The 17,794-nt window shown below is 43.7% G+C and overlaps 1 protein-coding gene across 3 annotated transcripts in view; it reads right to left on the bottom strand.

The window, feature by feature from the left end:
- ankrd12 (ankyrin repeat domain 12) overlaps nt 1–17,794 on the bottom strand; it is a 37,281-nt gene that overhangs the window by 1,718 nt on the left and 17,769 nt on the right. The window contains exons 2-12 of one of the 3 annotated variants that reach the window (XM_003448514.5): nt 14,624–14,738; nt 12,105–12,255; nt 10,817–10,888; nt 10,257–10,397; nt 9,060–9,263; nt 8,690–8,832; nt 7,210–7,357; nt 2,674–7,094; nt 1,666–1,764; nt 1,334–1,477; nt 1,128–1,223 (exon numbers count right to left, since the gene is read on the bottom strand). In XM_003448514.5, the coding sequence (XP_003448562.1) occupies nt 1,128–1,223; nt 1,334–1,477; nt 1,666–1,764; nt 2,674–7,094; nt 7,210–7,357; nt 8,690–8,832; nt 9,060–9,263; nt 10,257–10,397; nt 10,817–10,888; nt 12,105–12,255; nt 14,624–14,683 (5,679 nt within the window). In that variant the 5' untranslated portion in view covers nt 14,684–14,738. Of the gene's footprint in view, nt 1–1,127; nt 1,224–1,333; nt 1,478–1,665; nt 1,765–2,673; nt 7,095–7,209; nt 7,358–8,689; nt 8,833–9,059; nt 9,264–10,256; nt 10,398–10,816; nt 10,889–11,070; nt 11,267–12,104; nt 12,256–14,623; nt 14,739–17,794 lie in introns of those variants that run through there. The other 2 variants (XM_019347952.2, XM_005476662.4) reach the window with 2 other exon arrangements.

Genomic DNA, 17,794 nt, shown 5'->3' on the forward strand with positions numbered 1-17,794 from the left:
CGCGTCGAGCTGATAGGAAGGCAACAGTAACTCAAATGACCACAAGTTACAATCAAGGTAATGCAAGCACACCAGGTGCTACTTCTGTCAGCTAAGAATGGGAAGCTGAAGCTACAGTTCTCACACACACACACACACACACACACACACACACACACACACACACACACACACACACACACACACACACACACACACACACACACACACACACACACACACACACACACACACACAAAAAAACTTTTTCACATGATAGGGTCAGAATTTGGTGTAAACATAATGAAATGATCCATCCTACCTTCTATCAAGAGTTCAGTTTGCTGAACGAATGATGGTGCGGACGATATTTTTTATTTTTAGCACACTTTAGATCCATCAGTACCGACTGAGCATTATATAAATGCCACAGTCAAGGCGAGTTTTGTGCCATATTACAAACCTCAAAAAAAATTCAATAATGAGTTCACTGTACTCTGATGACCTCCACAGTCACCAGATCTCAATCCAACAGAGCACCTTTGGGATACGTTGGACCGGGAGCATTAAGGATGTTCAGCAACTGTGTCATGCTATCATGTCAATATGGATTAAAATCTCAGCAATGTTTCCAGCACCTTATTAAATCTGTGCCATGAAAAATTAAAGCAGTTCTGGGGCTCCAATGCAGTCCTAGTTAGGTGTACCTAATAAAATGGTCAGGAAGTGTAGTTGGTGGTTCCTTTTAGCACATTTATTTTTCATCCCTTCCAGAGAATAAAGCCATATGCAATTAATTAACTTATAAACATCCCCCTTGCTTTAAACTTGGAAGTCGTTGCTCTCTGGCTACCCCTGACCCTTCTCAGTTTCCTGGCTGCCTCTTGGCTTCCTGAGCACGGACGCCAAGACATCACAAGATAAATCTCAGATGCATGAAAGGGAGAGATCTGTATCTCAGATGTAAAAAGCAACAACTAGCAGGACACAATCACTGAAAGATTAAAAGCATTCACATATGAGATAATAGGACCATCTAAAACAAACAAACAAACAAACAACTCTTTCTACATTTTTTGGAATACAATAAAAATCTCCTGCAATGATATTTCTGACCATCTCCTCATAATTTCAGATTCACTGCTCACCTTTAGTTTGTCAAACTTGTCGTCGACATCTTGTAACCACGACATGAACTGCCTGGCGTTGAATCGGTCCCTTACTGATGTTTTGCCATCATCACTCTACGAGACAAACAAATGATAAACTCATCAAACACACAAATATCCCCCAAATACACTAAAAACACTGGACTGTAAAACATAAAACTCATGGGTGTCCTTGTGTTAATTACCTGGACATCCTGTGGCATGTTGTACACTTCAGCGTCCAATAAAACGGTGCAGGCACTGAAAGGCAGAGTCTGATTGGCTAGTGTTCTTGCTGCCCGGTAATGGACTCGTAAGACCTCCTGCTCGTTTGAAACAATCAGCTTTTCCTTAAAGAAGGAAAAAAGAAATCCAGTCAGTGTCATAAATCCAACGTTTGTGTGTGTGTTAGCGTGAAACTCAAATCTTTTTGAGAAAACATGTAACACAGCACCAAACACAGTCATGGTTAATTTACCTGCAGGCATAACACAGACGATATTTAACAATGCGAAGCGCCAACAGCAGAACTACGTACCCTTTCAATGCTGTGTTGCAGTCGTAGTTTCATGCGGACCACCTCCTGCTGTTTGAACATCTCTTTGAGCTGCTCAGGTAACGATGGAGGAGGAGTTATCTGTCCAAACGAACCGTTTAAAAAGGAGAAATATTTTTACAAACATGGTCAGGAGTGCAGTTTGACATCTGAGAGATGAGAAAATATTATCAGGTAAAGTTTAGTACTGCAAAATGATTGGTGTGTAGCAGTGATGCCGTGCATCTATGCAGAAAACTGAGCACGATCAGCACGTAGACCTCTAATATGCTCTAAAATACACTTTGGGTTGCAGGCATGGTAAACATGGGAGATGAAATGCTTAAGGCTCTGAGCCTTAATTAAATGAGCAGTTAACACCAAGACATCAATGGTGTGCTCACAGTTTGGGTGAAAACAAATGATTGTGTTGTGGACGGATGGATGGCTCGTCGTGGCATTAGCTCATCTGACTACTAGACTGCTTTTTGTCACTCTTCTGTTTCACTGATAAGATTTAATTTTCTTTTCAATATTTTTCCAACAAAGTCTCATCTCTTCAAAATGTATAACCTCCTCCTGTGTAATCTATGACTGATCTTCTCTACAGATATATAATTAAAACAATGGTAAAATCAGACCCCCCTGTCTTCACAGCCACAGTGGTACAATGTGCCAGATTAGCATGACCGCCAAAAACAGGGATAGAGGATGTGTCAGAAATTTAAAGTTAACTTTGACGTACAGTGAAAGGAAGAGCAAATGATTTCTTGCCAGAAATATATAAATTAGAGCCGCCTGATTAGTGTAAATTTATATTCAACTGCAGTTATGGATCATCTTACGAAGCCAAGATAATGAGATCAGACAATCATTGTGCTCTGTTCTTTGCACTAAAGGTCAATTGGTCACTAGCTTCATTTTGAATCATAAAAGAGTATGCACATCATCCCTGCTGCAGTTTTGTCTAAAAAGCATAAAATAAAATCAATAATAACAATGACGACTCACAGTTGGTATACAGAGTTTGCTGAGTGGGTTCCCATCTAGGAGGTACGAGCCATTAAAGGTCACGTATTCGTCATAATACTGCGGCGGCTGTGGGGCGACGCTGCACAACACTTTACGCTTCTCCTCGATCTTCTTGCGGATGTGCAGGAACTCGTAGTATGGGTTAGCCCTGTCCGACTGGTAGGGCTCGATCTCCTCCAGCTTTACAGAGTCAACGATAGCCGCTAGCGACTGCTGTTCCCTCTCTTGTTGAGTGGTGGAGCACGTCTGGGAGAGCGACACCTTCGGCATCTTCCTCTTGCGTGGATGGGGCACGTGAATGTCCATTTCCTCGTCTGCTGCACGAACCTTGAGCTTCGCCCCTGAGGAGTCGGACTCCCGGTCTCCGGATTGCGGAGAGGAACTCCCTGAGGCGCTGCTGCTGACGTCTGTTGGATCTGCTGACTGGATGGCGCTTTGGCTCTGCTCCTCTAGAGCTGAGGAGGACTCTGGTTTTTCCTCGGCAGGTGTGACCTCCATGGGCTCTGAGGAGGCCTCTGCTTTGGATTCAGGTGAGCCGTCTGTACTCAGGCTGCCTTCAAAGGATGAACTCTCAGTCATAGCAGAGACAGCAGCACCACCACCACCACCGCTGTTGTGCGAGCTTTGTGGTACGTCTGCTGTTCCTTCAGTCTTGTGTTCAGGGCTCGAACAGGACACGCTTTCCTTCTCCGTAAGAGCATCGAGACATGGGTCTGAGATGTCGCTGGAAGGCTGTGATTTCTTGCAGTCTTGGACACTTGCATCCGCATCCTCTTGAGAAGGCCTGAACTCATCGGATCTGCTGAAACCCGTTGAGGATTCTCTGGCAGCAGAGGTGGGAATGTGCGAGCTGGTGGACGGTACGGGACTCCCCACCGCTTCTGTTGTCAAGTTTTCTGCATCCGTTTCCATATTTTCTGGTTCTGTTTCGTGAGCGGTCTCCATGAGTGTGTCCTTTTGGTCAGAAACCTGCGTGGTAACCAACTCGGCCTGCTGCTGATTCTCAATACCAGAAGACGGGAGTGGTTCTCTATGATAGAAGATCTTTGTGTTTGTGAGTGCTGACAGCTCAGCAGCTTGAGAAGCTGTAGGTACTGACGGCTGATCAGATTCTTTAGTAACACATTCTGCCTGTGAGGTCTCCATCTGACACTGGACGTCTTGGACAGCAGGAGGCTCAGATAGAGGAAGAGGTTTCTGCTCCGCCGACCCACTTTCAGAACTACTGCACTGTGAGCTGCTGGACTGTGGAAGCGTCACGCTTTTACTGGGAAGATCTTTGTTTAACAGTTGTGTTGTCGAGCATCCAGCAGTGCTTCCTTCCCTCTCTGTGACTGGATCGGTAACTGAATTTGAATTTTGTTGTGTACTCAGGCTCTCCTCAGTTTCTGAGGCCTCCTTCATTCTCGGCTCCTCTCCTGGGATCGCAGGCAGGTTGGATTTTGGCAGATTTTCAACAGCTTTGCCTTCAGTTGATGAGTTGGCATCCTCATCCAGAATAGCCCTGAGGTAAGGAGATTCATGCCTGCTGGATATCACTCGATTACCTTGTGAAACATCTGGAAGACTGTTGCAGTCTTTATCGTGAACAGACGGCGACCTTGTAGCTTGAATGACGAGGGAAGACTGAAGAAATGCAGGCTGGGAGTCTGAGGTTTCCATGTTTACGTCAGAATCGTATTCGGCATTTCTGGGAGTTAATGTCGTTGCCTGGCACGAATCCTCCGAGCTGGCAACAGAGACTAAAGAAACAGACCTGGAAATGATGCCACAGCGGTCGTTCTCAGGACGGGGTGATCTCGTCAGACAGTTTTCCACGGCTGATATGACCTTTGCGCTGATAGAGGGCAGACTCTTCCCATCAAGTGACACCGTTCTGGGGCTAGTGCCATCCTTCAGGGGTTTATCTCTGCTGTGGATATCAGGTGTTTCAGAGCTTTTTGAGCGTGTTAGCTCCTTACTCAAGCATGGTTCTGTTTTTGTTCTGTCTTTAGGCTTGGACTTCCCTGGATCTGCCACAGGCCGCTGTTTAAGCCTTTCCCGCTCTTTCTGTTTGAGTTTTTCTAGGTGCTTCCGATGCCAAAGCTCAATCTCTTGATCCTTCATGCTGAGCATGCGCTCAAAGCTGGTCTGCATCAGGTCATCATTCACAAGTCTCTTTTCTTTTGGTTTGGCGTCTCGTATTGCTGGCGGGGCTTTCAATTTGGCCTTGTCTGCCTCCGTCTCACTGGATTTGGCCTTGCTGATTTTGGCCTGCTGGGAGCGGTCTTTGTGTCGCTCTTTATCCTTGTCCTTGTGTCTATCCGACTCTTTGTCACGGTCTCGCCTATCGCGATCCTTCTCCGGCGTTCTCACTGCTTCCTCCTTTGATTTTGTAGATAAGGACTTGCCGCTCTCAGAGAGATGGCTTTTCTTCTCCTCTAAAAGTAATTTCAGATTGGAGGTAGAGGACAGCGTTCCATCTTTTATTTTATCTCTTCTTTTCCTGTCAAAGTCCTTTTCTTTGGTGCGATCAGATTTACTGTGATCCGTGGTCTTCTCCAGAGGTTTTCCTTTCCTATCAGAGCTTGTGCGATCCTTTTCTCTGTGATCCCCGGCATTATAGTCTCTGTCCTGCCTCTCCTTATCAGACCGTTTGTCAAACTTATCTTTACTTTTCCTGCTGTCTTCATGCTTTTTTGTTGTGGTTAAAGATTTCAGCTTCTCGTTTTCTTTGGAGCTTTTCTCTCCAGGCGAAACGGAAGAGATGGATCCCGCTCGCTCCTTTTCCTTCCAACGATCCACTGAGTTCTGTGGTTCAGTTTTGTCAGAGTGCTCCGTTTTGACCTTTTTTTCCTTGTCAAGATGCCTTTTCTCCATTTTGTCTGAATCCTTTTCCTTTCCTGGGAGCCTCTTGTCAGTTTTCTCGCGTGAGCCTTTTTCTGCAGGCTCCAGCTGTTCTTGATCAGCTGTGATCCCACTTATGGGTTTCTCCTCTGTCTCTTCTTTCATGCTGTTGCTCTGCAGCGACTCCTCAGGAATCCGTCCTGAGCTGTGGCAGTCCACCTTTTCGTCATGCTCGCTCAGCTTTGAATCCTTCACCTTCTCTTCTCTTCCTGCCGCCTCCTTCCGCTCTTTTTTCACGCTCTTGTCTTTTTCTCGCTCCTCTCTTGGCCTCTTTTCCTTGCTGCCGGAGTGTTTCTCCTTTGGGTTTCGCTCATCTTTCACAGGAGAGGAATCAGCAGTCTTCTGAAGCGAGCTGTTGTCTTCACTTTCCTTTTTTACTGGCAGAGGTTCATCTGTCTCATCACTTTTGAAAAAATTTTCTTTCCAGAACTCTCTGTCAAATTCCAAATTCCTGTGGCTGTCTTTCCTGGCCTCCTTTTGCCTTTGGCGGCTCCGTTCTGCCTCATATTCCCTGCGGTGTTTGTCTTTCTCTTTGTGTTTAAATTTATGCTTCTTCACGACTTTTCCGTCTAAATCAGTCTTCCGTAAGGCACCCTCGCTGTCTATGTTGTTTCCTATGCTGCTGTCTTTATAGGGGCTCGAGTGGCCGTCGTCGCCGTCCACACTGGAGTCTTTCTGTTGATGTTTGCTCTTTTCCTTGTGCTTACACCCCTTCGTGCTGGAGCCTTCAGTGCAGTAGTCTGCATCTGTGTAGTGGTTGTATTTGACACCATCCACTGGACACGAGCTGTCAGTGATGGAAACGCACATCTTCGCATTTTCCTGTTTGAGTGGTGTCTGTTTATCTGTTAGGCTGTGGTTCAGTTTAGGAGATTTGATGGCTGACAAGTGGAAGAGGTGGACGGATGAGTCATCTTTGGGACTGAAAGACATCTTGAAAGAGTCTTCCTCCCGGCCCTTCTCTGTGCTTTCAGACACTGTTGCCAGAGAGAGGACTAGCGTTTTACTGTTTTCTTTCCCATCTTCTTGGTTTTCCTTGTTTTTATTCTGGCTCTTGCTCTTCCTCTTAACTTTGCCTTTGTCCTTTTGCTCAGTATTGTCCTTTTTCGACCTTGTGTCCGGCCTGACGTTCTCCGAGCTATGAGAGCAGGTGGGGGAGCTTCTCTTCTCTGAGAGGCTCTCCGTTTCGTCGCTGGATGTATCCGAGCTGCAGTGGACACGAGACGTCTTTTGCTTTTTGGACTTTGATGAGGAATCCCCCTTGTTGCTTTGCTTTACTGCAACGTGATTCCTGTCTTTGTCCTCCTTCTCCGGCTGTCGTAGCTCCCTCCTAAGGATGTGTCTGTCATTCAGGGCTTTACTAAGATCATCCTCCTCTTCTTCGTCCTTAAATTCGTACTCATCCATCCCCGGCATGGAAGACGATGCTTTCGTGGCAGAGTCCTTTTCAGTATCAGAGTCTTCCATGTTGTCATCGACACTGGATGGATTGACAGATGGTGGGTCTTCAGATTCTGTGGAGTACAGTAGACTTAAGCTTCATTTACAGTGGACACATTACTGGATGTCGATGTTAGGGGAGTAAAAAAACAAAACAAAACATAAATATTACACAGGAGGGACAATCACCTGAAGAGCTGTCATCATGGTCCGACACAGCCCCTTCTCCCTTTAATAGCTGTTCCAGCTCCTGAGAGTCTGCCACATCCACCGGGCGCTCGCCGCGCTTGTTGGCTTGGAAAGCGTTACCGCCGTGACGAAGCAGAAGTTTCACAATCTACAGAAAACACAACAATTACACTGAGAAATCCTAGACAGACAGACATGTCTCAGATTTTTTAAAAGGTAAAATCTAACATTTTACCAAAGCATTTAAAATAGTAACAAAATGCACTTCAAGGCAATCTGATGCATTTTGATGATTTTTAAATTCAAACAACTTAAAAACAAATTTACTGGCTGATGACCTAAGAGTGGCCTTCTTCTTCTTATCATGAAATACTACATTCTGCAAGTTGATGCAACAGAATTAAATATTTGACTTAACATTTAAAGACAGCCAAAAAAAACAAAACCAAAAAAAAACATGTATGCAATGTCCACATCTAAATGTAACAGCACTCTGACTCTTCCTGCATTAAGGATGGACTTGTGCAACCTTTATATCAGAGGTGCGATCCAAAAAGAATTGGCTCATGAATACATACAAGCAGACCAGATTAAAATTTGGCTGATCACCCTTTTAAAGTCATCCTCTTGGGTCAGTTTTCAGTGCTGCTGCTATTTTTAGCTTGCTCATTTTTAGGTTTGATTCTGATCGCTTGCATGTGTGGTCTACGATTTCACCACAGCCCTCAAAACTTGCAGCAGCCAACTTTTATCTGTCAGACTGACTCTGCTTTCATGGCGGGGGGGTGGGTGGGTGTCTGGGTGTCCAGCTATGACACAGGTTTTTTGCAGGTTTCAGTTACCGAGTCCACAGTTTCCTGAGCGAACAGGAGTGCGAACAGGAGCATGCTTGTCAACATTTGCAAGGTTGTTATTCACTGTAAATTTATCCCCAAGGTGACACCGTCAACTCGCTCGAGTTCACCTAACATCCAGAGGCGTCTAAGGAAAATATTCAGCACAAACGACCTGAACTGTGATGCGTGCCATCCTGTGCCGGCACAGAGCACATTAAGAACACATACGTTTTTCTGGCTATGTTGACATAATCTTGGCTCACCAACCTCCCTACTTGCCAAATATGTCTCCCTGCCAAATCCACAAATTCCACAAAGTTGAAAGGTCACCGTCTTGAAAAGCTGAAGGACATGCACCATGCATCTTAGAGGCAGTGTAGGAAGACAAAACAAGTCTTCTGCTGAGCGACCTAGAAGTAGCATTCGCCTGGAAGCTGTCCAGGTTTGATAAGCCAAATTTAAATCAATTTGTGTATTTTTGTTTTGATTCTCAGAAATGTTAAATCAAATTTTGTAAGTTCACTGAGACAATGTCCTTCTTCCATTCTGTCACACATCAGACCTGTGCAGAGTCCTTAATCAAAATTTTTTAAGTGCAATATACTTTTAAGACCTTCAGTTATAGACTAACTCAAAGCTCTTACATCTTTGTGTCCGCTGCTGGAAGCATCATGAAGTGGTGTGTCGTCATCCAGACCCTGCGTATTCACCTCTGCACCCGCTGCTATCAAGACCTTGGCCACATCATAGTAACCAAGATTACAGGCTTCATGCAGAGGCGTCCAACCTGGTGAGGACAGAAGAAGAGTCTTAAAAATTTTTACCAGCTGTTTTCTCAATTCTACTACTTGACATACCAACAGCTGCATAGGCAGTAGTAATGTGCAGACTGATTACAGCTCATTTTGAGACATTGCCTTTGCATCAGCATCTGTTACTCAGTCTAATGTCATTATTAACAACTGCTGGGACATGATGAAAGCTGTTAAATTATCATCTCCTGGGGCGTCATACCTGCAAAGTCTTTGACATTGACATCAGCTCCCAGACTAATGAGCTCTTTAACTTGCTTAGCGTCTCCCCGGATTGCTGCCATGTGAAGGGGAGTCTCCCCTCGCTCGTTCCTCTTGTTGACCTTGTCTTTCTGCCGAGACGAGGCGCTGCTGGGGACTTTCTTCTGCACAGGGGTCGTTTGTGAGGGGTGACTCGGTGTAGAGTCTGGACACATGGAGAGAGAAAAAGACTTAAATGATGCTCGAAGGGAAGAGAGACAGAAAAAAAAAAAGCACATCACACACTAAGACAACTGTTTTTCTCTCTAGACTGAACAACTACAGTGAATCCAGTTTTACTGGGACAGACTGCTTTAAACCCATGTCTGAGTAAGCATACATGCATCTGGACCTTTCTAGGCATTACACATGCACGTTTGAATGCATGGTGTCAATACAGAGTTTGGTGAATTCACAACATCCTAGTTACCAATTTCTCATCGACTGCTGATGAGCATTGGTGACAAAGGATGACATACATGAACAAATGAAGAAAAAAAAATTCTCAAAACTGCCAACAACGTAACGGAAAGGAAATGACATATTATTCAACTTATCAAGAGGAAGTAACTTTTTCACATAGCACAGGGTACAGCAAAACCAGCCATCTCCTGTAGTAGACAGACTACGGCAGCAGGAAGTGGCATGGTCATCCCCCCGCCCCCACAATGCAGTGTCATCCCCTTCCAGCACCACTGCTTAATTCCCAAATTTCCTAACCCGATTCTCTCAAATTCATTTGGAGTCATTTAACGGAATAATTTTTCAGTTTGGGAAATGCTCCTTTTTGTGCTCTTACAAAACTTGCAGTTTTTTGTAGGCTTAACACTGTCAAACAGCTCCTTTAATGAGTAAAGCAAAAGACAAACAAAACCAAACTGCAATAACTACTAGAAAACACGTAAACTTTGAAAAAAACAAAACCAAAAACCACAGTAACCTTAACTCCTCGCCAACTCAGCTATTTTCAGTTCTAATCTACGGCAGCAGGACAGTATCACTAACAAACACCACAGATAAGATTTTTGAGCAGAAATATTAGATTGTCATCCTATTCCTACAAAAACAAAAACAAGAGACATTCTGAAGTATGACTCATCTAGCAGTAAATATACACCGACCCTTCTTGAGGACATGGTGAGAGGGCGAGTACACAAACCTGGACTGTTGGCGGTCATCTGCATTAGGAGAGCCATCTGTTTGCGCTCCGACAGCGGATACCCAAACAAAAAGTTGGGTGCCTGGGATTTCTTGCCCCCAGCTTCCTTTTTCACCTTCTTCTTGTCTGGTCCATCTTTATCTGTAACAAGAATGAGTTTGGAGAAAAATTACAAAAAACACCAAGAAAGGTCCTCTTTTACAAGATGCAACTTCATTGTGACTGCATCACATTTTTTCCTCTTCCCCTTGTATCTGTTGAGCGCGCAGAGAAACAGATGACAAGCATGAGGTTTAAAACAAAAAACAAACAGTTAAAAAACCAAACAAAAACAAAAAGAAGATGGCATTCTCTTAAGCCAGCCAAGTGCCGACGGCACTCCTCGGGCCCCCCAGTCTCCACCCGTCAGTTGTTACTAAACACAGACATGCGTGAGCTGTAATAGGGGGGAGATGCAAGGCGAAAACACACACGCGTGCATGTGTGCATGTGTGTTTACAGCAGAATAGCAGCGCAAAGTGGATGGGCGCGGGGGCTGAGGATCGGGCTGCAGCGATTACCTGCGTATATCCTGCAGGGAGGCACTAATCTCTCTCCCCAGGTCTCACTCGACTGGCCTGGGTCTGAGTCATCTACAGTGCAAAGCAGAGAGGATGGGAGGGGGGGGGGGGAGAGGGGAGGAAAAGGAGAGCAAGGAGGGGGGTGGAAGGGTGGGAAAGCACTGCATTAACGCTCGCTCGCTCTCTCTCACCCTCCTCGCTTCACATGAACTCAAATACAGACAGCCACAAAGGCACACTCGCACTCCACGCACAGATTATGAGTCATGGCAACACAGCAGACAGGAGAGGAGATCCGGTCCGAGGCGGTCACTGGGGTCGCTTCTTCGCCTCGTCCTACAGCTGCTCAACAAAAGGACCGGGGGAAGCTGCTGGAAGGCAAAGCCACTCTCCGTGCTAGTTTATTACGTGTGCGACATAAATTATACTTCCAAAATTGAGGGTTCTCATCTGTTAGAATGACACAGGACCACACAATGAAAATGATCATGTTGAGCTTTGCTCTACAGAGGAGATGAAGGCAAACCTGCAGGACTTCAAGCAGTCCATAAACATGCAGTTTATTTATTATAATTACAGCTGTAGGATGCAGTAACCTATTTTTAGGCCTTCAATCTGATAAACATATAGTTAAACTTCTAACTGAAAGAGGGGGTTAGAACAGTGTTTACACAAGTGAGAGGAAGAATGACATGTCTGCACTGCTAAGCTGAGCACATTTTTATCGTCAACATAGTGACAGTTATTGGGAAATCTGTACACCATCAGTGAGGTTCAAGACAACTGCAAAGGTCTTTCTACAGTGCAGTTTATTGCAGTGCATTTGTAGAGGGTTATTCTACTATTGAGGACTGAAAATGAGGGAACATGTAAAACAGTGAAGATTCTTGTGGGGCTCACTGATACACTGGATATCTACGGCTACATAGTTCACTGCTGGTTTTGGTCTTTCTTTTTAAATGTGTTTTGTAGATAAGGACATAATGTGTTGAATGTAGAAAAAAACAAAACATGGTGTTATATTAGGAGGTGGGGTAGGATTACTATTTGTAACACTAAAAAATAAATACATTCTCATAGAATGATTCTTCATCCATCTCAGATTACACACAACAGGCCACAAGTTCATCAGTGTGACCTGACTTAGGCCCCGTTTTCGAAACAATATTGACCCATTGTTGACTATTTGAAGACCTGTTTGACAGAAGGCCACCAGGGGGCAGTGTACAGACATGGCAGTGAGCCAGCAGCATGGCTGTTTGGAGGGAGGAACAGCAACACTCCTTACCCGTGTCGGAGTCTCGCTCCTCTGCCCGTGGAGGACTGGTAGTGAAGGAGAGCTTGCGCTTCATGGAAGACTTTGCTTTCCCTTCCTTCCCCAGCAATTCACTCCGGTCCAACTTTGGAGTTTTGGTGAAAGGCGACAACTTGTCTTTGCTCTGTCAAAGGTGAGGAGGAAATAAAACACACACATGAATTAAAATCGGGTCAAACGAGGCAGAGGTGTGGCCTCAGTTGAGTGCCGAGTGTGTCTGGATATGTAAACAAAGGAGCAATGGCCTCAAATAAACCCTGGCAGTCTCATTTTAAAAGCCATGTCAACTAGTTTGACAGCTAACAGGATCGAGCTTAGTATGCAGGTGGTAGTTCCTGCTTTACGTGACTTATACTGCAGAGATAACATCGACTGCAATACGGTGTTTGGGTGCTGCTTGCAAGGCTCACTTAAATCTTGTTCCCAAGGCAAAGTCTCAAGGGAAGAATACAAGATCTGGAACTTTCCCCCCATCAGCTTACACACAAAAGAGAAAAAAAGGAAGAAAAATAAGTCCATCATTATGGCACTGTGCTGTGGGAGCGTGAAAATATTCACACCTGTGCAACCTGCACTGCCAGATTAGCATTCAATACCATCAGACTTCATAGATTAACAGTTTCTTTTTAATGCATAACAGCACCTTTTTACTGATCATCAATTTAAATCATATCCGATTCAAAAATATATCTGCAGTTCCAGTCCTGAAATGTGTTGCATTGTAAACCGTATATAGCCTGCTGGTCAGACAAAAATTGCTTAGGGTCGTCCCCCATGGCTTTGGTAAATTATCTTATACTTGCATCACAACTTTCAGACATTTTATAGACACACTAAGTGAGACACTCAGATGACGTTGCAGTGACAACTAATTCCAAACTCAAACCCCTCAAATTTAATAGCTATAATACTGAAAACACGTAAAGCAAGGTTGACCATGAAAAGCCTGAAATGGGACGATAAAGCAAGAAAATTACCTACATATACAGGGTGGCTTCCTGTTGAACACAAGTACCACCTCATTTGGGTAATTTGCATTTCTTTGGTGACCAAAATCTGAGCCATAATTGAGCAGAAAAGACGACAACACCCACTTCAAAAGACACAAGATGTTAAATTTGATCCCTCCCACTTGCAGCTGCTGATTGCTTCTATGGTTGTAATTTTGGTTTTCAATGCCTGAATTGAAATTAGCCACTCCATGCACATATAAAATCTGATTCTACAGAAAATACACACGGTGGAGGTGGAGCGAAAACACTCCAGCATCAAACACAACCCACAGCAATACCACTAATCTCTCCATTATCACAGTGTCTTTCAGTTACTGGGTTATTCTGCACTCTGATCTGCAGACAAAGCTTTTTCAGAACCATTACTTTTAGTGTGCTGCACTTTGGTGCAGTAAAATACATTTCTGGCAGGAGGAAAATGTCTGCAGCGTGGTGCTTCTTTGATCTCAGTGAAGCAATGTGCCAGCTGTGCAAAGCTGAAGTGTCTGGCACGGCTGAAAGTAGATGAGAGCTAAGATGTGAAGTACCTTGAAAATAAAAGCAGACGCAAATGCTTCCTTGTGTTTATGTAGAAAAGGATAATTAAGTCCTGTTTGCGTGGTAATATAGGAGATAGTAGGTCAGATATTTCTCACGCACAACATTTCAGTGCATCAGCTGGGTTAAAGCAGAGTACTGTATCACAATAGGAAAACCCCCCACACAAATATATGCTGTGTTAAGAATATGCTTTTGATGAACCACAAGATTTATCTCTTTCTATTACTGGTAAACTACATATGATTAAATCACAATGTTGGCCGAACATAACCGCATCGATGTCAACATGTACATGTATGGCAGCTGAAGTGCACTGACATTTACAGAACAAGCCGATATAAAGAATAATGCCGCTTAGATGTGCTCCCTGCTGGTGCCCAGATGTTAGTGTTCAGCAAGTGGGTGATGAGTGTTTACACATCAGAGCTCTAAAACCCAAGAAACATTGATGCAGATGTTTGAGAACTGAAACAAAAAAAACAAACCAAAACTGTCACACTCAGGAAGCAAAAAGTGACACACACACTAGAGAAGCACTAAAAGAAGTCAGCTGTCTTGGAGGCTAACTCTCCCTGCATGCCACATGATTTAGCATCAATAACAGCTTCTCAATTTAACTTTATTTTACATAGTTTGCTCGATGAAAGAAAATGTGAATGAACCAGATTGTTCTACAATATCATGTGAACTGAGCAGTCAATATTTGTTTATTCAAATGCCATTTTCATTGATCATGTGATCATATTGACTGTTTCCGCCAAACTCTGAATTCATTTAGTTGTATTTAGAATCACCTGTGCATTATTTGGGATCAATTTTGTACAGCATTTCCCCAAGAAAATGTAAAGAAAACAAGTATCACCTTCGTAAAATTGCAGGAAATGTGTTTACCACAGGATGGTAATAGAAGCTTCTATTTGAAGTATGAGAGTCACATACCTTCTTCCCCGCCTGCTTATCCACCATGGCTCCATCTCTGTCGCTCCCAGGTTTTGCCATGGTGAGGCAACCTGACTAGCTTAGACAGCTACAGCACAGTAGGTTCATCATGCACCTGGAGACAGAGACCACAACAGCAGTGAGGAGGATTTCAACCCTGCCACATCACTGCCTGAATGGATGCCTGACCTAGTAATTCTTGCTGCAAACAGAGCACGCCTGCACCAGACAGTGGCAAGAGCAGGAGATGGTTTTAAAATGCAGGTACAATTAAATAACATTTTTTTCAGAGACTGTTTATAGGCTTTCAACAAATGTTTGTGTTACAGAGGAAACGAGCCAAGTAAAGAAAAGTCACTTAACCCCCACAGAGCAATGGAGGGGCAGGGTATGAAATAGTGCTGCCACCGAGCACAACTCAGCTGTGTTTCAGGATGTAGGTTGAGTGGATCTGTAATCAGGGATTTTTATTGAAATTTCCATTGCATCTCTCGAGACTGACCTTAAAGCACTGGCAGGAAAAACTACATGAGGCAGCATGAATCACAGTTTTAGGGACTTCTTGGGTTTCTGAGAGGAAAACGTCCCCCTCTGTATGTTGTCACTGTGGCCTACTCATCAGTGTAACCGAGCTCGTTTCTGATGTGGTTTGTGACGGTGTAGTAACACAAGCTGCAGAGTCACTGGGGTGCACTGTGGGTGCCAGCACTTTAGAGAAAGTACAACACTGAAGCTGAGCCTGCACCTGAAGCCAACATGGCATCTGTCAGTTATCTTGCCACATGAAGATTGCAGCTTTCAGTCATGAGACCCTCTATTATCTAGTACTTTGAATGAACTTTCCCTGCTTCCTTTTTTCGCTCACATATACACACCCAGTACCACGATGACTGAGCAGAAATAGCCTCCTGCTGCTTATGAAAGTCCCACTTTTACTCTATATTAAGAAACCTGAGAGCCATTGATTAGTTGTTAAGCAGCCTCCAAAATGATTGGGGCAGCACCCATTACTCATAGGCATCAAAAATACAAGGGAACTCTAAATTTCATAGTAGACACTTAATTTTCCAAGAAAAGAACAAGCATGATAGCAGTTTTAGTATTGCACTTATTCATAAAACAACCAGGGCTTTTGTGTTAAGGGGTAAGCCATCTCAGTAAATAGCACAGCTCTGGTGTTCCCAACAATTCTGGCAAGTTCCAGGCTGAATAATTTATGAATAAATAATCAGATCAGAAATCGCTCACAGGAAAGTTCTGACAACAAAATGTGACAAAGTGTTTGGCACTGGCTAGCATGTTTTCTGGGTTTTTAAGTAGGAAAGGACATTTCACAGGAAGAATCCCATATTCACTGGGAACTATTTAATGACTCTAAAGATCACTTCCCACCCATAGATAATATACAGTATGGACATAGCCACCACGGTCCAATCCAGTGAATAGTAGTCTCATTATAATGCCCTGATCAGAGCATTTCTTACATCCTTGTAAAGACCTGTGATTGTTAAGTCATTAAATAATAGGGATATCCTAGATAAACTTTGTTTTAAACCACTTACAATTAACATAATTTACAAAAAGAACTTCATGTTTTATTCAATATGTCCTAAAACTAGCAAATGAGCCCATAAACACAGGAAAGATTTTATACAACTGTGAGCCTGTTTTCAAATCCTGAGGAGATCAGAATGAATGCAGGTTTGTGGCCCTTCCGCTTTGGCTTCACTTTACAAACACAGAAGCTACATCCATATTTTATACTGTCTATGATGCGGACTACTTGCGACAGGCTCTCTTTACCTGGGTTTGAACTGGACTGTATCTTCTTTTTCATTTTGAATGTTCCGCAGAGAGCTTTCTGACAGCTGGACTTGCTTTTGCCTTTGCAAGTTTCTCCTGTTTACACAGTATCATCTAATCTCACAGTGGCACATGTGTATCACAGGCCCAAAGCCTGGTAGGTAGTAACAAGTTCTCCTACTTTCAGTGGCTGACAACTAGCTTTTACTTGTATTGCCACCATATTCAAACAGTAGTGGCATGTTACACACTAAAACCTTGATTATTCCTGCCTGGTCTACGAGTCTGATAGGGTCTAATTAGAGCTGGGCGATATGACCCAAAATTCTTATCTCGATATTTTTTTAAAGCCATAAAGTAAGAACAAAAAGAGAGTTCTTAGTCAAAGCTGTGTCCCAGATGTCACACAGGCACTTTTATTAACATACAGCATAGATGTACATGAAAAAAAACTACTCAAAAATAAATTATGAGCATTTATTAAATAATGATGCTCTATAAATAAAAGAAAACTATGTTGTTTTGTGCATAACAAAAAGCTCACAATTGTGCAGTCAAAATGTACACTAAAAGACGCTGAGCATAATAACATAGACAGATTTCACAGCTGCTCTGTTCCCAACTTCTACTGCGTGACTGACAGCCTGGAGTTTGAAATCCGCTTCGTAACCATGTCTCTGAACAGGTGCCATTTATGGTCCTTATACACACACAATACGGTAATATTACGTTGACGCACAGTAGGTATCACTCCGCGAGGCTCCTCGGTAGCCGTAATGCTCCGACAATCCATCAAGCGGTGCAGCTCTGTAGCTTACCAAAGTCGAACTAAAACATTTTTTGACAGATTGCTGAGCGCTGTGTATCACATAAAATCGGTTCGCGGTCATCAAGCACAACCAGAATTCATACAAAAGGCGCGCAGTCAACTTTTGAGGCGTTAGTGTGGCTAGCTCGTTAGCGTGGTTAGCTCGTTAACACGTTGACGCCGTCCAGGCCCACGCACGGGGCGATGCGCCGTAACTCATTAACGGAGATTTGCCGTGTCCATCTTGTCGCTGCCTGCAGGTGAAGCGATGGGGGAGGAGTGGGAGTTGTGTTCAGTGAAGGAGAGGCGAGGTCGAGTAACGTTGCGTAAAGACAAAAGTGGACGAAAGAGAGGCAAACTTGCGGCTCCGCAACTATAATTATAACGTAACATAGACTATATCGATATAAAGGATATTGTCACATCTTATATCTCGTATAAAAATATATCGATATTTTTAAAAAAAACTCGATATATCGCCCAGCTCCAGGTCTAATTGATGTAAATTTCAATTATTAGGTGAGTGCGAGGGTCCATAAGGATGTCTGCATGCTTGCCAA

Source organism: Oreochromis niloticus, linkage group LG18, assembly GCF_001858045.2.
Source record: "Oreochromis niloticus isolate F11D_XX linkage group LG18, O_niloticus_UMD_NMBU, whole genome shotgun sequence".
Taxonomy (NCBI): Eukaryota; Metazoa; Chordata; class Actinopteri; order Cichliformes; family Cichlidae; genus Oreochromis; species Oreochromis niloticus.